The sequence below is a fragment of the Carassius carassius genome, chromosome 5, assembly GCF_963082965.1.
Source record: "Carassius carassius chromosome 5, fCarCar2.1, whole genome shotgun sequence".
Classification (NCBI taxonomy): domain Eukaryota; kingdom Metazoa; phylum Chordata; class Actinopteri; order Cypriniformes; family Cyprinidae; genus Carassius; species Carassius carassius.
Genome location: NC_081759.1, coordinates 34714149 through 34735932, shown reverse-complemented (window position 1 = coordinate 34735932; position 21784 = coordinate 34714149). Strand labels below are relative to the sequence as shown.

The following is a 21784-nucleotide window of genomic DNA, read 5'->3' as shown; positions in this document are numbered from 1 at the left end:
GTGAGAGAACACTGATAAACGCTTCCTTCTGCATCATAATCAAAACGACAACGGTCAAATTAAAGGGCTGCATTTCACTAGCAGCTCATTGTGCGCGCGTTACTATCAAGCATGACGCGCGTGCCTCAAAACAACGTAGATAAATATCAGTTGTAGGCATGTGATGCATCTTCAAATGCTTTAAAGTAATCGCGACATCTACAAACGCACTAAAGCAAAATGTATGGTTAACTACTACCAAGCAACTGCTCACAATTGATAGACATTATATACTGTAGACGAATCGCCCGATCAGTTGAGATACAGAATGCAGTAGTTTACAGGGGGTTGCGAAGTAAGTTTCTAAATGTCGAGTTTAAATGATCATAGATAAAGGATACAGCGGCGAAGAAGAATCTTACCTGTCTGCTCTCTGTGAGTTGTAGGGACAGCAGCAGCAGCACACACGTTCAACTTGTCAACACTATCAGCGGATGATTCCACGATTAGCTTCAAGCATCTCCGCGAAAAAAATAAACAAATCACTGCTTACTTTTTCGAAACAGTCGTGTGATTATTCAAAAGAAATGCCTCATGTTAAATGTAAAAACGGTACTTGTAAAATGCTACGATGCTTTCCAATGTAGACAACAAAAACCCTCTGAGTGTTATTGGATTCTTCCAAGGCAGGTTTTGCACACTACTACAAGTGCAGCGCATCTCTCTGATACATACTTTACAGAAATATTGCAACGTTTTTAAATACAAATCCTTGGATAGGCTACTAAACAAGCAAAACTGAAAAAAAAAGAATTGGCAAACATCAGTAACATATAGGCAAGTGTGCATCAGCATCAATTATATATATATGTATATATTAAGAAATATTATTTTTAGATTATAACACACTGTTATTATCTAAAAAATAATATTTCTTTAATTTCTATTATTTCTACTTGATATGTACTAGATATGATAATGAGGGGTAGTCAGTCAGTTTACTCCTATTGGTTGGTTGTTGTATGAGATGCAGTTTTAATATCATTGGCAATATAATAATGAGGACTAGGCCTATTATTTGAGAGTAGTATCATTATTGTTTAAAGTATAATTAAAGACGCCCCTGTTTATTGATGAATGATTTCATTTTCAGTGGTTACATCACTATCAACAAAATAATATCTCTTCCAAAATTATCATGTTCAATAACATTATTATGATTAGTGCTAAACAGTGTTGGAATCCAAATCGATGACAAAAATTGTAAACTTAGTTCATTCTTGCTCCAATATAACAACTGATTATACTATTATTAATATATTTTTTCCTCACTTTATTTTGCTTTTCTCATCTATCTATATCGGTCATTTATAATGGAATGTTGAATCAGTGTGTATTAATTTAATAATATTGAATATTATTTGCATATTCAATAAACAATAATTAGAATAGTCCAGAAACTCACTCCTTTTTTTGACAACAGTTGAGAGGTGACAAAGCGAGCGCGATTAGGATTCTGATCCGGGTTCAGTTTCTTTTAACTTCTAAATGATATTATGTTTGAAAAATTAAAATAAACTTTTGTGAACGGTTGCAATGCTGTGGGCGGTCCTGTCCTCGTTTTCATGTCTGGTTTTAGCCAATCAGCGCCGGACTTCTCTGCAGACGTCAATGCGAGGTTGGTTTAGCCCTTTGTACAAATGTATTAGCCTCCTGTGCTATAAGTTGCCTCTTACAGTAGCGGCACAATGAATTATGAGCATTGACAACATATGGATCCGTAAGTAACATGTCAGATAACCTGTTATAAACTAAAGAGAAAACAAGTTCGATTTTTTTGTTCGTTTTTGTTAGCTGTCTAACGTAACGTTACCTTCAAGTAATCCGACCGGTTAGCAAGGTTGTTAGGCTACTGTTAGCCTGCTGTCAGACTCTTCACAAGCCTGACTTTAAACCTACTAGATCATTCTCTATGGATAAAGCACACTGGGGAACAATGACAGCTGTGTATAGTTAATCTATGTCTAATAGCATACGTTCATACACATAACATTATCTTAAAACGCTTATTGTTACCTATGTATCCGAACACTGTCAGATTATGCAAAAAAAGTGCCAGATATGATTTGTGACGTGACTGTGTATGACTGTTTTCATGTATGTCTGTGTTCATGAGCTAAGATGTTTTCAGTGTAAATTAAGTATAGATTAGTTCCACGTCACAACAAATGTGTATTTCATGTCTTCGTCGCTATTCAGCACAATATTTTTTCCTAAGATAAAAAGGAGACCTTGGTTGTATTGTTACCATGTGGTCTGAAATATTAATACCGTTTCTCTATTCGATTACTGTTTCATTTTATCCTCAGATTGAGTTTTGATAAATGCAAGTGAGCACTGTTGCTGGAATAGTTTGAGTTGTCCTATGTGCTTACAAGCACACCTTTTGTCTCCTCTCATCCAAAATTAATTGTCTCATTCTCTCTTTCATCTGGTAGTCTAGCACATAGCACGTCCCAGCTCTGAACTCTGACCTCACTGTGATTGAAAACTCCTGCCATCAGTAACCTCCTCATGTGCATCATCTTCTTGAAGTTTGACCCTCGGCCTGCATCCAAAAATGCCTACAGGTAGTTCACCTGCTCCCAGAAGCTTTATTGACTGTGTTCATTGCAAATAGTAATAGGGAAAGTTCTTGCACATGTGTGGGAACAAGAAGTTGTTTGATGCTGTCAGAAAACATGTTTAAATAAATGCTGAAAAAGTGTGTGGCATGTAAAGCAAAATCTTTTGGCCCATATTTGAGCTTTTGGAGGTGCACTCATTTATTGTAGCGCTGGCTTATGTGGCCATATATGACTTGTTTTGACACTGTCCAGCTGATGCTGAATCAGGGAAAAGCACATTTTTCAGTTACAGATGACATTGAATAAATGCTCACAGTGAGCCATGATTAATTTATTCCACAGACGGTAGTGTCCAGGAAAAGAGGGGTTATTATTAGTTGCTGTGATTTTGCCAAGTAAGATATGTTCCTGGATCAACAATCCCTTCCCCTAAACCTAACCGTACCCATAATTTAAAAATCGGTGTGAAATGATAGCTGATTAACAAGGGCGCTGAAGCACCTAATCCTGATCATAAACCTTAAACAGATTGAAAACTTGAAAAGTTAACCCTCTATTCTGACTGGTTGATTGGAATGTTGTTCAAGGATCAACAAAGATATTGATCCAGAAACATCAAGTACTTGGTAAAATCACTCTCATCAGTATTATTCACCTGGTCATGTGATCTCAACATGTCGGTCCCCTTGAGGCGACCTGTTCTGTGTGTAGTAAAACCTGTGATTAGCCCTTTGTACTTCAGATAAGTGAAGCCTGTGATTTTACTCAAATTTACTGACTTATCTCCCGGAGACCCGGATGTCAAGGTTTTGAGAGTCCCGCTCTATGCTTCGGTTAGATGGATTTCAAAAAAAGAAACTAATATAGTCTGGTGCGCTGCCTCATTTACATTTCACCAGGTTAAAATAATATCTCAAGCTTTATGCTTGATTTATTTGTAACACATTAACCTTTAAAACATTTTCAGCTTTCTCTTTGTGCGTATTGTATGGTGTAGCGATATGACAGCACCCAAAATACTATCAAATACTACAACGCAGCTCCATTTTTCACGAAAGATGGTTAAAAAGGCGCACAGGAAAAAAAATAAAAAAGCTGGCCAAATCACAGAGATGTCGATTGGTGTGGGACTAATATTATCACAGGACCTCAGTGTTCGGCGAAATCTGGTAGGTTATTTGGGGTGGAATTTTTACTTAAAAAATTACAGACATGGCCGATTCGCATGGGATTAAGATCAAAGACAACCTCCGCAATTATTAAAACATGACTGGAGGTCACCAGGTAGTACTAATCCCATGCGAATAGGGTTTTAAGACAAGACATGTTTTTTAATCACGATTTGAATAATTTTTCATAAATAATTGTACATTTCATGTAATAATATTTTTATATAATATATATCTCATTAACCCAGTCATACATTTAGAAGAAACATTCTAATTATATATATATATATATATATATATATATATATATATATATATATATATATATATATTATACACACACACACACACACAGAAAGTTTTTACAGTCACTTTTGATAAATTTATTGAATCCTTGCTAAATGAAAGTACATTTTACTGACTCCAAACTGTTTGAGCTGTTTTTGTTTCAGGAACATTATTTGTTTTATTTACATTTAGGTTACATTAAATCCCAGGTGGCTTTATTATATCATTGCATTTAGTCTAACCTGTAATTTTGTTCAAGATGTGGTGGGCATTTACTGTAAAAGGCCAGAAAAACAATGAATGTGCAGTACTGTAATAGTGTTGTGGTTACCAAGCTGACAAACTAGACCCAGGTCACCTCTACCACAGTTTAAGCTGAGAGTCCCTAAAGGATATGCCTCTAGGTCAGGGTTTGCCAAATGTCAGGAGTTTCTAAAGAGCTAGAGAGAGCACAGTCAGTATATTGTTTTTTTTTTTTTTTTTTTTTTGTCAATAGCTGTTGCCTGGTGAGCAATGAATCATGTGTATGTACTGTAATCAATTTGCATTTGCTAGTGTTCTGTGTCTCCTTTCCCTTCACTGCAGAGAGTTTACTTTTGTTAATACTGTCAGATTGTAACATGCTACTCAAATCAGGATTATTGCCCAGCAAGCTGTAATTTGGTTATCTAATATGGATTCAGTCACAGTGGTTCAGAGTCACATGCAGATGACTCAACCCAGGCTGTAAAATCGAATCAATGACAACGTGTCTTGAAGGTTGTCTTGTGATGCATTGGTTATGGTTCCTCAGATTTAGGAATCAACTTAGCAATAACTTAGCCAAAATGTACTATAGTCAGGTAAATGTGTTAACAATATTACAGAATACAGAGTGCATTTCTGTTTATATTGCAACATGTAACCTAGCAACATTATAATTTGCTTGGATCCACCTAGACCAGAGTACTGTCTGTACACCCAATGGGGTGCTTGAGCAGATCTATGGGGTATTTAAACATGTTTTCATTTTGTATTTTTCTGGAAGCTGTGATTTTTAGGATTTAGGATTCTGTTCAATAGAAAGTTTCTAAAGAACAACATTTATTGGAAACAGTAATCTTTTGCTATGTTTAGGCCTGTGAGGTTAACAACTTTTTGTTGTGCGATATATTGCCCCAGAAGTAATTGCAATAATCGATATTATTGTCATTGTCATGAATATAAAATCATAATGTAACAACATAAAATGCAAGAAGGCCTACCCACTTCCAAATGACAACAAACTTTTCATTTTTGAGAATATTTAGATCATTTAATCATTAATTAATCTTAAAAACAGAAATGCCTTCGATTAATGAGGATTTCTGTCCCAATACCCAAAACAAGTGTACAATTATTGCAATTATTGGAAATAAGCGCCTCTTTTTGGAATTATTTAATCTTCGTCAGGACCTCACATTCTCAGCCAGCAGCCCTTTGAGAGAAAACAGGCTGGAGGTCTGGGTTAGTTTACTTATATATGGTTGTGATGATTTTGATGTCACTGAAATGGTTCCACTTAACGTAATATTTTATCTTTGGAACAAATGGAGCCTGTCGGAGAGGCTGAAAGATCCTGAAATTCAACATAGTCAGAAATTTTAGCTAGAGATCATTTGGATGAAATTCATTTTGTTTCTGCTAGTGTGCACACAGTATAACCTAGATCTGATATTCATACTCATGACATATCTTAGCATTGCCATGGTGCTCATTTATTTTTCCTTGATGACGTGGATGTTAAAAATATTAAAATGTTTCAGTCGATCATCATGATGCTTTGCTACCATGATGCTAACACAGACATTATGGAATGGAACAGAAACTGAACTTGAGAAACACTCACTATGTATATTAAGAAAGTAAAAGTGTGTGCGGTGAAATTCATGTTCATATGGGAGTCATAAAAAATTACTTTGGAGTAACATACGGAAGTATACTTGGCATTTAAGTCTATTTCTGAAGTATCAAAATTCAAGGAAACCTTTAAAGGTGAGGTGTGCGATTTTATTTTATGTTAAAATGTGTCCAGTCATCTTTTTGCCATTTTACTGTTTCAGTGAGAAAGAATATCTCTCCATTTAGGCTGACAAAGAGGGTGATAACCTTGCCCAAGGTCTGGCGTAATTGACATTGTCAAGCCAGTAAGTTGTTTTCAGATGGAGAGGAGCTTTTCTGCTTGGCAAGCTGTCTCCAGTACACAGCACATATATTCCTTGGGTGCATCAACCATTGCAGATCAATCTGCGAAGCCTCCAGGATATTGCATCACTCTTTGTCTCTCCAGCTTTCTTTTTCTCTGTCAGCCTGTCAGGTTCCACAGGCTGGAAATACAGTGGACATTAGACTCTCCATGCTGTTATTAAGCAGTTAGTGCAAGTTTAGCCTTTTCTGCAAGCGTGGCCAGCGAGGCAGAATGATAAACCTGTGCCCCTGAAAAATGAGCGGCTTAACAAAAATAACTTTTGACTGTTTTTCTTTGACCTGACAGTTTACATTCACTCAACTGACTGTGTTTACATTAATGACCCACCAAGGTGCATAAGCTGACAGTCAGCTCTATCTATTGTAAAGTTTGACAGAATTTTAAGGATGGCCCACTGTTCCAGAGCCCGTGTTGAGAGAGTTTTGAGCCATTTCATTTTACATTCGTTGTTGTACTTCCATTTTTATGCCTTGCAACCTTGAGGTTAGAGCTTTACTTTGAGCTAGTTTAAATAATTTTTCTCATTGATTCATTTTCAAATTATTTATTTCAAATTTAGCATAAATTATGTAGAATAAATATAAATGACTTAATTTATATAGCATGTTATTCACTATCTTTAAATGAAATAGTGTGCTATAATATATGTCAGCTTTATATCGGCCGCCCTGATCTCTTAAATATCAGCCATCAATAATGAAATCCGTATGGAATGACGTCTACTCAAGTGTTTGAAGGGACATTGTGGTGCTCTCGTGAACCCACGTCGAAAACTGACATGGAAAGAAATTGTCGAGTAAAATAATTAATTTTCTTTTCTTTGTGCACAAAAAGTATTCTCTTAGCATCATAAAATTAAGGTTGAACCACTGATGTCACGTGGACTATTTTATTATGTTCTTACTACCTCTCTGGGCTTTTCAGTTGTGTTTGTGTCAGTGGAGGCTAAGAAAGCTCTCCGATTTCATCAAAAATCTTAATTTGTGTTCTAAATATGAACAAAGGTCTTACAGGTTTGGAACAACATGAGGGTGAGTAATTAATGACACAATTTTCATTTTTTGGTGGTGTATCACTTTATATTTTAATCCTTTCAATCTATTGTTGCCTATAGATTTATAATTCTTCAATTTGTAAAAAAAAAAAAAAAGAAAATAAAAGTATCCTTGCAGAATGCATGGTTGACATTTCCCAGCTGCCTGACATCTATCTCATAAACCCCAAATTACTTAGTTCAGCATGCAAAAGTATAAATAAATATTCCATTACTGACAGAGAGGTTTTTACAGAGCATCAGGCCTGAGCGGAGACAATAAAGCCACACACAGCAGCTTTCAACATCACAGCTGAGCCTTCTCTGGGCCTTAGGTGTGGAGCTGGCACAGCATCCAGCGCTCTCCTGGGATCAGCCTGAGATAAACACATTTAGGTGCACATGTGACCTACTGTATGAGCCCATCTCAGTGCCAGCCTCCTTCTCTCCCTCTCCCACAGGAAGTCTGACTAAAAATCTGCCCTTTATTGGTTAACACAATGTCCATTAACTATGGGTAACATTACAGTTTTTTATTTTATTTTTTATTATTTATTTATGATATTATAAGGTTGATTCTAAATTTACTGGTTTGTTATAGTTATTTGTGCTATTATAGAACTTCAGTGTTATCAGCATTGCATTGGAAGGATGCTGTGAAAAATAATGTGTAATGTCACCTTCATCTTTTTTTTCTTTTTTTATGCAGGCTTATTCTGGCTGCTAACAGAGATGAGGTCTACAGCAGACCATCCAAAGCTGCAGACTTCTGGGGCAGCAACAATGAGATCCTGAGTGGTAAATATCACTCTTATTTTTCAGTTATTAGAGACATATTTCATATCCAAAGTTCAGTTTTTTTTTCTCACCAACATTCTGCAAATTATTGTCTTTGCTGTGTCACTGAGGAATTCAGATGTTGGTTTTTATGTCCGCTTTAAAGAGTTTTTATGAACTGCAAATAGCTGAGTTTTTACAGTTTAGGATGAACAATAGTTTCTTCAAGAGTCTTTTTATTGTGTCTCACAGAGCCAGTCATTTGACTATCTGCATGAAATCTCTGGCATCATGCCTCAGTAGTGCAAATTCAGTCATAATCAATCTGACATTAGAAGAGGAATGATTACCTTCATCCACGTTTGATTAAAGGGTTAGTTCACCCAGATAGCCAAATTATGTAATTAATAACTTATCCTCATGTTGTTCCAAACCCGTAAGACCTCCGTTTATCTTTGGAACACAGTTTAAGATATTTTAGATTTAGTCCGAGAGCTCTCAGTCCCTCCATTGAAGCTGTGTGTACGGTATACTGTCCATGTCCAGAAAGGTAAGAAAAACATAATCAAAGTAGTCCATGTGACATCAGAGGGTCAGTTAGAATTTTTTGAAGCATCGAAAATACATTTTGGTCCAAAAATAGCAAAAACGACGACTTTATTCAGCATTGTCTTCTCTTCCGTGTCTGTTGTGTGAGAGAGTTCAAAACAAAGAAGTCTGGATATCCGGTTCGCGAACTAATCATTCAGTTCACCAAATCGAACTGAATCATTTTAAACGGTTCGCATCTCTAATACGCATTAATCCACAAATGACTTAAGCTGTTAACTTTTTTAATGTGGATGACACCCCCTCTGAGTTCAAACAAACCAATATCCCGGAGTAATGCATGCACTCAAACAGTACACTGACTGAATTGCTATGAAGAGAGAACTGAAGATGAAGCCAGATGACAAACAAAAGACTGACTTGTTAACGAGTCAAGAACCGGTTGCATCGGTTTTCGGATCATCAGTAGTTCTTTCGGACAGTTCGATTCAATAAACCGGTTGAAGAAAACGGTTCACCGGTTCTTTTGCGCTCGACGTAATGGCGTCATTTGCGAAGATTGCCCTTGATTCAAGCCTTCGGTTTACCTTGGCTCATAACATTAGCACAGAATCAGTTCACCAAAAGAATCCGTTCGGTTCATGCACTCTGTGTGTCAGTCTGCTTCACGCTGAATCACACACTGCGCACTATCATCAGCTCCTCGATTCTTCTTATCTGGCTCGGCTCGGTGTTCATCTTCAGTTCAGTTCTCAGTTCGGTGTTCATCCATAACAGCTTAAGTCATTTGTGGATTAATGCGTATTAGAGTTGCGAACCGTTTAAAACTATTCAGTTCGATTTGGTGAACTGAATGATTCGTTCGCGAACCGGATATCCAGACTGCTTTGTTTTGAACTCTCTCACACAACAGACCCGGAAGAGAAGACAATGCTGAATAAAGTCGTCGTTTTTGCTATTTTTGGACCAAAATGTATTTTCGATGCTTCAAAAAATTCTAACTGACCATCTGATGTCACATGGACTGCTTTGATGATGTTTTTCTTACCTTTCTGTACATGGACAGTATACCGTACACACAACTTCAATGGAGGGACTGAGAGCTCTCGGACTAAATCTAAAATATCTTAAACTGTGTTCCAAAGATAAACGGAGGTTTTATGGGTTTGAAACAACATGAGGGTAAGTTATTAATTACATAATTTTGCTATCTGGGTGAACTAACCCTTTAAGTGTCCATTGTCAGGATTCAGCTGACCACCCTCAAGGAGTAAGAAGAACTGTTCAATTGACTGATGACCCAGAGTCTGCTAAACAATACATCAGTCATCCCCCTGGCTCCACAAGATCATGAGGCTTTTGATTTGTTTATTTCTGTCCATTTTCTGCCATTCAATCCTTGGATCAGACAGAATTGAATGGTTCATGGGTGCTTTTAGTCTAGTGGTGGAAATCAATTTTGCTGCTAACGAAGAAGCCTTTATATGTCCGGAGGAGTGAAATGTAGGGAATGGATGAGAAATGTTGGAGTATTTTGGTGAAGATGAGAAGGCCAGGTGTTTTTAAGGATACTAAGCTAAATGTTACCGTTATTAATGGGCTGTTCCTTAACATGAATCACTCAATTTGATGTGTAGCTTTGCATGAAACCATCTAGCACTGTTTTTATTTTTTATGGTAGAATTTAGTGATGTTGTTCAGAATTTCTCCTCTTTTCAAAGCACTAGACAGATCAGTGTTATTGGGCATATAAAGTACTTTTTCGTTCTTTTCAGTATCAAGATGAAAAATATTATTCTTTACTTTCAGTTCAGATCATTCTCGGTGAACATTCCAGAGCTGTTCAACACATCTAAATCTGATCTCTTGCTGGTTTTATTATTATAGCCAGCAGACAGGATTTAATGTCACATTAAAACACAGTGACTTTTTGTTTTCTGTCATTAGGTCTAGACCTGGAAGAGGGGAAAGAAGGCGGATCATGGCTGGGAATTAGCAAACGAGGGAAACTGGCGGCACTGACCAATTACCTGGAAGCACGGCAAAATCCAGATGCTCAGGGGAGAGGTAGTGCAGATCTTTCACCCATTTGTATTAAAGTACTCTACTATTACTGAGCAATTGACTAGACCCACTTAATGTATTGCCCTGACAAATTACTCTTAATAGTAGCATAATTTACCATTGAAAAGCCTTCATCGTCAATCTACTTTCTGTTCAAGTAAGCAGACATGCAGAGATTATTTTCCTGCGTTATTTTCACCCCCTATATATATATATATATATATATATATATATATATATATATATATATATATATATATAGCTTGAGCAGATCGAGTCTCTCATCAAAATTGCTATATCCAAACATGTATCATAGTATAAATTTTTATATATTTTTGCTTATAATATACAAACATAAAGCTTAAATAAATTTTACCAAAGATCAGAAGTGCTGAGAAACTAAAAACAGCCCAAAGGGGATTGTACAAAATGCTTTCTTACAAATAAAAAATAAATTAGATTTTAAAATCAGCAAAAGAAATAATAGAAATATCTAGATTCTTTACATTTTTCTAAAGAATATGTGAGTGGTGCTTGGCTATGCAAAACTCACACATGATTATAGAAATGGCCACATTTTTCACAATTTCCTATAATAGTTCATTGTAGATATGGCTGGGGACTGGACTAGAAATCTTTCTCCATCTTATCAAGTTGTTGCTGTATGGTAGTTAAGTTTTGGTCACATGCTTGTGGTCAAATTAAAGGGGTCATATGATGCAATTTCAAATTTTCCTTTCTCTTTGGAGTGTTACAAACTGTTCGTGCATAGATAAGATCCCTAAAGTTGCAAAGACTAAAAGTCTCAAACCCAAAGATATATTCTTTATAAAAGTTAAGACTCGTCCACGCCCTCCTAAAACACCTCGTTTAAACACGCCCCCACATGTCTATGTCACAGTGTTGGGAAGATTTGCATAACGCTGCCCAAATGTTCATGCAAAGAATGAAGGCATAACTCTCTAGACCCTCTAGAAACACTAGACCCTCTGTGTTTCATTGTGGAAGCGAAAATACTTAGTTTGGCCTTCCAAAAGGGGATGCAACTAGAAATCAGTGGTTAAGTTGCATTTACAACACTGTTCCAGAAAAGTTCAACCCAAATATTCAGATGTGTGTAGCGCATTATATGGAGGACTGAACCAGGGAGAGTAGACTACCGACTGTCGGCTGTTCTGACTCACAGTCTGTAAGTACATTTTCATATTTAAAGTATTTGCCACTGATGATTTAAATGTGAGTTCTGAGCAGTGTAGAGTAACGCTTGTTGTTTGTAATTTCTCTGATCACAAGTGCAGACATGGTTTTATGTTTACATGGCGCAATGCAACGCAACATGTAAAAACAAAGTGTAAGTCATTATTATCCGTAATTATATCCCCACTGGATGCAACAAATGGCTCATTTGTAATGGGTTTTTATTGTTTTTGTCTTGTCACGCCGGTGTTCTGCCTGGGACACCCATCACAGTATGTCAAGGGGCTTAACAATTCCGTTACACGCTTGAGGTATTCGGCCAATCACAAAGCACTGGATTCTTGTTTATTCTTGTTGTCTTGTGTCCTGCAAAGCACTTTGGTCAACGGTAGTTGTTTTAAATGTGCTATAGAAATAAAGTTTGTATTGTATTGGTATTAAGGACTTCTTACTGTATTTAAGCATGTTACTATTTTTAGGCAATCTGAGTGGTGGTTAGGGCATTGCTAGGTGGTTTCTAGGATATTCTGGGTGGTTGTTAAACCATTTAAATCGCAAGAGCCCATGACTAAGTCTCTGTTCCCTGGATAGGACTTAGGTCCCTCCGTCTATGATGGTTTATGGAAATTTTCCTGCTGAATAAAATGTCATTTTTAAAATGGTTGTTTTCTAAGTGATATACACAAAGTAATGACTCATAACTTCAAAACTATAGCAATGAGAGTCAAATTGTAGGTATTATCTGATAGAAAACCTTTTTTTATTTAAAAAATAAATTTGTATTACATTTGGACTTTCTCATGCTGAGAAACCTCTGATAAAAGACAGAAAATAAATGTGCTCTCAAGGGAAATTTCACTTATCTTTGTTATTTGACATGCAATATCTCAGGAAGGAAATAAGGTAGGAAGAAAATTTGTTCTGGATCAAATTGTGTGGTGATAGACTCCAGCATCCATTGGTAGAGCTTCTCAACCTTTTTTTTCAATATCAAAATTTAGTTGCATCTGCAAGTTGCAGGTTTTCGTCTGCGAGCACCACCCGATTGTCTTATCGCCTAGCCCAAATATAGAGGTAGGTGTTGCTAGACCTGACTCTAATATTTAATATCTAATTTGCACGATTGTAAAAATGCAGTGTACTATCAAACGTTTTGGTGAGATAAATATATATTTTTGAAAAATGTCTAAATGTTGCCCCCCCCCCCCTCAAATTAAAAAATCCCTTCTCAAAAGAGTGACCTAAAAGGGGAATAATTTTCAAAAATGAAATTCAAGCCCTGAATAAATGTCTAAAAATCTTGATTGGATCATAACTATAAATAATTCTACATGATAAAAAGAAGGCTTTAAAAAGATCGGTATCGGTGTTCGTATCGGCAGATACTGCTTTCTGTGATCAACGATTGGTTGATCGGCCTCAAAAATCCTGATCGGAGCACCCCTATCCAAAATGAACCATATTCTAATGATGCAGTTTTAGTTTGTTTACATTGTTAACATACTTCCTGGAAGGTCTTTACTCATAACCCACAATACTGAAGAAGTTAGGCTGAATATTAAGTGGGGTTGCCTTAATTATGTTATTCTTAATGATTGCTGACATGTTCTCATAAACGCTTGCATATGGGTGGTGAGGCCAGAGATGCGAACAGCTGTTCACTGTAGATCTCCACTCAACTGAACTAGACTGCTCGCTGTCATCACTCCAGTGTCTGTTTAGTCTTCAAGGCCTCTTTATAGGCTGACACCTCACTAGCACTCACCATCCAAAGCATGTCGAACACACCCCACCCCTCTGTTCCAAAGTCATGCCACTAAAACTAATGCAAACAACCCAACTGTACACAACAGCTGCATGCCAGAGCTGGAGAAATATGGCTCTGTACATGTTGTTCAACAAATTGCATTAATTTGAGCAATTAGCTCTCTAAATCTGCCTAAATGACATTTTTGAGAGGGGACAAAATTAAAATAACCTTCGCCAAGCAATTCACAACCTATCCCTCATCTTTCACAATACATGGTTGGTAAAAATTGGATTATTGATATCATTTATCATTTTTACTCAGGTTTCCTGGTGTCCAACTATTTGACAGATAATTTGGACAGTTTCGCGTACCTCCGTAAAGTGTCTTCAGAAGCTCATTTATATAATGGCTTCAATCTCCTTACTGCTGACTTCAGGTGAGTGGTGAAAAGCTAATCTTGTATGGCTCTTTCCAAATATATATAACCTTGCTTAAAAGGTGAATGCATCGAATAAATCAAATTGTTGACTGTTAGTGATTTCCCTCAATTTGAGAAAGCAAGCTTATTCAAACTAACAGGTTCAAATAACACCTAATTGGTGTTTTGATATTATTCAGCAGTGAAGTTGTTTTATTTGTGAAGGTTGTTGGTGGCATCTATGTTCATAATATAGTTTTCAAACATCTACATCAAATTAATTATTTAGATATAGATATTTCATGATTTGTTCAAATCAGCCTACTTATTAAAATGCTGTCAAATAATAAAACCTGAACTGCCTTAATTATACTGTTTCAGTATTAAATTATTAATAAATTATAATGTAATGCATTCTTACAGAATCTTTCATTTGAATCCAATTAAATCATGTACTTGTAAGATGTCAGTTCTCTAATTAAAACCACTTGGTGCTATATCAAGCCTGTTTAAAGAGACACAGAGTTTTGAAAAATAGCTCTAAAATTACTACAAGTGAAGTGCCAGCCAATCATGATCTCACGTTCTTTATCATTTGTTATGAGTATGGCATGACAGTGATGATACTGTCTAAGCTCTGGAGTCCTTCGGAAGGACAGCAGGCACTAGTGCCACCACCTGCTCTCCATATACCAAAGCTCAAGAAGTCTATTTGGAATATATTTCGAACAGATGGCGTGTTTCCAGCAGTGTGATTTTCTCAGTGCATAGTAATTTGAAGCGATTTAAAAAGATGGGTTTCATGATTCCACATATTAAAGGTCAAAAATAATGACGTTTATTGAAATAATTCATGTTTTTGTGTGTATAATATCATAATACTGGTTCAGTGCAGAGGATATCTATGCTTGACTAAGGATACACTCACAATGACCGTAACATTAGCAACTGGAGTGAACACATATACTATAGCTGAATACTATAACTGAGAAGTGTATTTGTGTTTGTATTTAACTAGATATACTTAAAACCAGTCATAATCTCTCCATCCCTTAGCTTGCTGAAAGGCTGTCTGCTAATTTAGTAGTGTATTACTTAAGTCCATGCTGTCATCTGATGGACTGGAGGGATAACATTTGTCCATTTGTCTCTGTCTCTTCAAGCAAATATTTATGAACAGAAAATACATTGGAAGGCCACTCAGACTCCCAAACCCAGTAATAAAACAGAAAGCAATAGCCATGGGGAGTGTTATTCCTTTGTTTACCCTTTTAATAAACCAGATCATTATTGAGCTTATCGGACTCTCGCTTTCTTTCCTCAGCCACAAAGGACAAAATGATACATGTCCAGATAAACTCTGAGGAATTACAATGGGCATTATGTGCTGAAATCAATACAGCTGTCTTCTGTAAATAGAGACGGCCTTTCCAATAGAATAAAGAGGTTTGTTTGTTCCTCTACAGGGATGTGACTGACAACACTTATAATAGCCTTTATGTTTTATGTGATGTTTTCAGCCCAATTAGACATTTATTTTTCTGCTTATTCAGATCGGGTATGGGACTAAAATTCCTCTTTGAGTGTGCTGCTCACAGCTTTCACTTAAACATTATATAGATTCTTTCAAGGGCTCATTTCAAGGAATCAAATTTGAGATTAAAGTGTTCATTCTACAAATTTCAGAATTTGATCCCCCAGTGAAAAATGTGATGTGAAAACAGTGAAACAATTATTGAAACAGTGCTGCAAAAAAGGGCTCATTCTAGGTCAGTAAGATTTTAGTTTTTGTTTTATCTTAATCCATACATTAATGGAAAGCTTGTTTATTCAGCTTTCAGATTTTGTATAAATCTCGATTTTGAAAAATTGACACCGATGGCTGGTTTTGTGGTCTAGGTCAATTATTATATTACTATATATTGTGAATGGCATTCATGGGTGTAGCTGGATAGTGTTACTGTTATGGGTGTAGTTAAAATTAGATCCCTGAAAACTGGTATGAAAGAAGGGTGTGTAACCTAAAATTTTGGTCTGCTGACTTGACTGGCTGTTTTAGCTGTATAAGGCTTGGTCTTTCTGATCCAAATCTCAAAACGAAATGCCCTTGGCATAGTGCTTAATTCTTGTAAGTGAACAGTTTGCTGTTTCAGTGTTTAGTGAAAAGAATATTAGTCAAAGCATGTCTCCAGTACAAAATTCATTTGTAAGCATTTATTGTGCTGCATTAATACATCATTAGAAGGCTATTTGGCTCTTATGCACCAGTGTTTAAAGTCTTTCAGTGTATTTAATGCATTAGTGGAGATAGATAAGGCCATTATTAGAAGATATTGTGTTTGTGCCAGTGAAGATTGCTCAAATTAGGTACTTTGTATAGGCTCAGCTGGTGTGATGGGGAGTTGTGTATATTTACAAGATATAAACAGTAGCTTCGGGTCTATAGCTTTTACTAAATTATGTATATTAGCATGTCTGGAATGTTACATTAATCAATCATCATCCTAGGACAGAACTCATCATTTTTAAAGTATATAATATAAACAATATGTGGAACATGTACTGTCAAGGCACAACATTTTAGCAGTTTGCTGCTTAAGCTGTTGTTGTGTTCATTCACATTGTTTCTAGATTATTGTGTAAAGTGATCAGATGCATTCCAAATAATTGTTAAAAACTTCATTGGCCAAAGAAATAACTTTTCACAAAAAAAACTAATTTCACAGTTTGAAATTCTGACACAAAATAACCAGCTAACATTAACTGATAATAATATCAGCAGCTCATGTAAAAGTGTGAATGAGTACTAGTCACGTGAAATCACTATCGATTGTAAGAGCAGACTGATTGCTATAAAAGAAGTGAAGAAGCGCTTCCAAACATTGTGTTCTTGTTAGTAATGGTTACCTTCAAAGAATCAAAGAATGGCCTTGTTTGCAAGGAGAGAGGTTTGACTGCAATCTTCGGGACGTGTCTTCAGGAGTGTCCAGCAAGCACCAGGACCTTCTCCTCCTGAGGAGTCAGCTATAGTATCGTGTCATCAGCAGTTGCTCAGGAATGGCAGCAGGTTGGTGTGAGATCATCTGCACGCACAGCGAGGCCAAGACTTTTGGACCACAGCCTGTTGTCAAGAAGGGCAGCAAAGAAGCCACTTCTTTCCAAGAAAAACTTCAAGGACAGACTGAAATTCTGCAGGAAGTACAAGGATTGGACAGCAGAAGACTGGTGCAAAGTATATTTCTCTGATAAAGCTCCTTTCCGACTGTTTGGGACATCTGAAAGAACGATTGTTTGGAGAAGAAAGGGTGAACGCTACCATGAGTCCTGTGATGTGCCAACAGTGAAGCATCCTGAGACCATCCATGTGTGGGGGTTGCTTTTCAACCAAGGGAGTGGGCTCGCTCATAATTTTGCCCAAAAACATATCAAAATGTCCTGCAAGAGTGATTTCTTTCAGCGACCCATGAGCAATTTGGTGATGATCCATGTATTTTTCCAACATGATGGAGCACCATGTCACAAACAAAGAGGGATAAAGAAGTGACTCGAAGATAATTCCATTAAAAAATTTTATCCGTGGCCAGGCAACTCCCCAGATCTCAATCCCATAGAGATCCTGTGGTCAGTCCTCCAAAAGGCGAGTGGACAAGCAGAAGCCCACAAATTGTGATCATCTCCGAGAACTAATAAGGCAAGAATGGATCACCATCAGTCAGGATTTGGCCCAGAAGCTAATGTCCAGAACGCCAGAGCAAATTGCAGAGGTTATGAAGAACAAGGGTCAACACTGTAAATTGACTCATATTTTTTTTGCCAATAAAAGCCTTTAAAACTTTCCAGTATACCATAGAAACGTGAAAAAATAATCTACAAATACTGAAACAGGAAACTTTGCAAAACATAAAATTTATGTCACGGCCAAAACTTTTGGCCATGACTTTAGATGAATGAAACGGAATACAGAGGAAAAGGAAAAAACCTTTTAATTGCATCTCTTCGGTGCACTTAATCCTCCAAAAAAAAAAAAAAATAGTAGTGCAGTTCAGCAAAATGGCATTAATAAACATTAATTTTTAAGATTCCTAAAACAGATGTGGTTTTACGGAAAGTCAGCATTCTGCATACTTATTCTGCATACTTTATCCCTAGTACTTACACAACGGGGTCTAGTCTCCAGAGTTCTGAGGCTTCTGAAGTCCTTTCCTCGCTGTCTGACGTTTTCTTCATTGTGGTTTGCCATCGCTGCCAAACTGTTCAACCAGCATTATTTATGTCCCTCTCAAAGTGCTTTCAAAAGCCCTAAATTGGCCATTTCTCCTTTCATAGCCATCCTATTTTGTCTCATGGGCCAATAAAATGTCCTCTGAAACACACGGCTATATCACTATAGTTCCATCAGGAGTAATGAGCTTCACTGAGGATACATCCACTAGATTCATGTGTATGAAAACAGGAACATGTCTAATCACATAAATTAATGATGGACTGACTGAGCTCATACAAACAAACTGAAAGGAGATTCACTCTCCTTAATTACAGGCTGATTTAGGAAGATTTCTTTCATGAGCTGATGAAAGACAGAGACTGTCTGTATGTCTATATATCTGGCTGTGTGTGTGTGTGTGTGAGTGTGTGTATATATCGGTCTGTCTTTCTCACTGTCTATATATCTGTCGGTCTCTTTATATATCTGTCTGTCTATCAGTCTATCCTTCTGTCGGTCTATCTGTAATAAAGCATGTGAAAAATGTGTATTCCGTATAAAGTACAGTATATGTAAAATAATTGACTTGTTCTGTTTTTGTGAGTTTTGCTACTTTATTAATTAGGATGTGTTCTTCTACATTTCTTTATGTATGCATTGCATAACTATGGAAATCGTTCCTGTGTTTACAGTCACAAATGATGCAAAAATGACTGTAAATATGTGTTTAATTGTGTTTCAGCAGTGAGCACTAACACAATTTTTTTTTCTCCCTGTGTTGTTGGATGCAGGGCCAATGAAGACACATTGTGTTACTATGGAAACAAGGGCAGTTCAGAGCCCATTCATCTCAAAGCAGGTTTGTTCAGTCCCTCAGTTAGCACTCTGTGTTCAGACACCAGTGGTCTTGCATAAAGCGCTGATGCAGTGTTACACCTACCGTCTGCAATACAGACCACTTTCACTCGTTCAGCACCAGATTGGTGGGTGTGTCTCACTCAGAGCTCACAGGAAGTGATGGATGATTGTGTTTGTTTCAGCAGGAATCTATGGGTTGAGTAACTCTCTTCTGGAAACTCCGTGGAGAAAACTGCATCACGGCAAACATCTGTTCACCGGTGTAGTGAACAAAACACTGCCCCCTGATGGCTTAGTGCACGAACTGCTCCATATCCTCAATAATGAGGAGCTGTAAGTGTGCACACTCCTTCATTAAGAAAATTAGTATTCTCTTGTTTTTTTCTGTTCATCTTTACCTTTCTTCGTCAAACCACCATCCATCCTTTTTGATCCTCAAGAAGCACTTGAGACACAAAGCAAATGGATTTTTAGAAAGTTACTCTGAAGAACAAGCAGTATGATTTTTAAAGTCATTTCTACAGGTTTTCTAAGGTGAATGCGGGCAGCATATCATAATGAATTTAGATATTAAAAAGCAGCTCTTAGGAGTCCAAAGCTTACTTCCATGTTAAGCTTTGATGTTTTACACTTTTTTTTTTATTACAAATTTTTTTTTTTTGTATTATCACTTTACATTTTTAGAGGCAGCAGTGTTATATGTTTTCTTCTTAATAAATGAATTCTCTGCATTATAACTGTGTATCTGTTTGAAGTTATGGAAGTGAGAGCCATCTGATTGGACACTATGGACCTATTTGCATTCATAATTTAATTATGTATTCATCAGTAAGAGTAATTGATTTAAAACCACCTATGATGTTTAAGTAAATAGGCAGTTGTGTCAGTTCTTATATCTTAGATTTTCTAAGCTTTGCATTGCAACTAATCGGTTAGTATTAGAAACGAACCCATTAAGTTAGTATATATACTAAGTATATATACACTACATTCAAAAGTAAGTTACAATATATTACTTTTATCCAAAAAGGATTCATTGAATTGATCAAGTGACAATAAAGCATTTGTAATGTTACAAAAGATCTCCGTTTCGAAATAACAGCTTATTGTTTATCAATATTTTTTTTAAAACAATGTGAATACTTTTAACATTTTTGTGCATTCTAAAACAGCTCAGATCTTAATTTGACTTGATTTGTCACTATAGAGTCATAAGAATCTCACTTCTGCTCTTTTCAGAAACACCCCGGACCTCGCACAGGAGAGTCAAGGTGTAGGCTTCAGTAAGGCCAAACTCCAAGCCCTGTCTGCAGTTTGTGTGCGCTCACCAGGATACGGCACAAGGTCCCATCATGCTTTAACTTCTTTCTCTCTCTCTCTCTCTCTCTCTCTGCACTTTCTAGTTTACCTTAAGTTGTGAAGTTTAACCAGTTCATATTTGTATTTGTCCATCCCAGGACCAATACAGTAATCCTCATCGACCGAGACGGAAACGTGAGCTTTACAGAGCGCACCATGCTGAACTGTGACATTACTCAGTGGAGCACAAATAGCTTTCACTTCAAATTGCAAGAATGAGGGTCAGAGGCAAAGAGAAGAAGACTCTCACATCGTGCCTTTATCCAGCCACTATCTGCTCAAGCCACGCAGCACCACTGTTTCTACTAATATGAACATCAAGACTTAATGCAGACTTTCCTGTTGAAATTGGAAAGCGGCTAATTATTGCTACGGCTCTGTTCCGAGAGGAAGCTTGATTGAATTTTTTTTTTTTATATATATATATATATAACCAATGGTTCGTGAGGAGGCCCATATGGAATCTGTGGACCCAAACCCTAGATTTCCTTCAAATCCATGCAGAAATGTCTGCAGATTCCATCTGAATCTACTCATGAGGTGTGATTTTTGAGTGCATGTCATTCAGTCTGCATATGAAGAATGTAAAATGTTATTTTATTCAGCTACTGAATCTCATTTTATCACAAACTGTCATTGGCATGGAATGTTGTTGGACAGAATCGTTTTGGGAGCAAGATGTCTACTGCCAAAGAATAGTTGTGTCACTCACAATCACTGAGAACACGAGAAAACAAATGAAAATAAAAGAATTTACATAAACTTGAGCAATGTAAACTGCTATTTAGTGTGGTAGTGAGCCAGTGTAATGCCTTTCACCCAGAAACATGAGAGCTACTGCCAAAAAAAAAAAAACATTTGCGAATACACCAATTCAGTTGCGTTCACATGCCCCTGAATCTGATATGTACTTGCAGTAGAAAGTTGTTAATTTACTCGATTACACAATGCAATAAAAGTACAAATTCACCATATTCATTTTCTTTTGTATTGTGACAAATCTTAATTTGTATAAAAAGGGGTTTGCTGCATCTAGGCAGACACAATAAACACTGAAACAAATATGATTTAATAAATTACCTTATTATAAACATAAAACAAAACGTTGCAAGCCCAATCTCAAAATAATTATTTTTTTAATCATAAAATGTTACTAGCTATGACAAAACTTCTTGTCACAGCAACAGGTATGTTATTACTTTTATATATTTTTCGTACCATGGTTATAACAAGGAAAATCATTGTTCTGGCCAGTAAATATTAGATACATAAGGACACATGGATA

The 21784-nt window shown here is 36.6% G+C and overlaps 1 protein-coding gene across 2 annotated transcripts; it reads left to right on the top strand.

Moving 5' to 3' along the window:
* Positions 1-1611: 1611 nt before the first annotated feature.
* On the top strand, positions 1612-21473 carry LOC132141407 (transport and Golgi organization protein 2 homolog). Of its 2 annotated transcripts, none has more exons than XM_059550879.1 (9): positions 1612-1759; positions 2478-2609; positions 8033-8121; positions 10597-10716; positions 13982-14096; positions 19074-19141; positions 19326-19473; positions 20380-20484; positions 20598-21473. In XM_059550879.1, the coding sequence occupies exons 2-9, from the start codon at positions 2554-2556 to the stop codon at positions 20716-20718; spliced, it is 822 nt and encodes a 273-aa protein (XP_059406862.1). In that variant the 5' UTR covers positions 1612-1759; positions 2478-2553; the 3' UTR covers positions 20719-21473. The 2 variants fall into 2 exon arrangements, with proteins under 2 accessions (XP_059406862.1, XP_059406861.1); XM_059550878.1 differs by having other exon boundaries at positions 19323-19473.
* Positions 21474-21784: the final 311 nt, after the last annotated feature.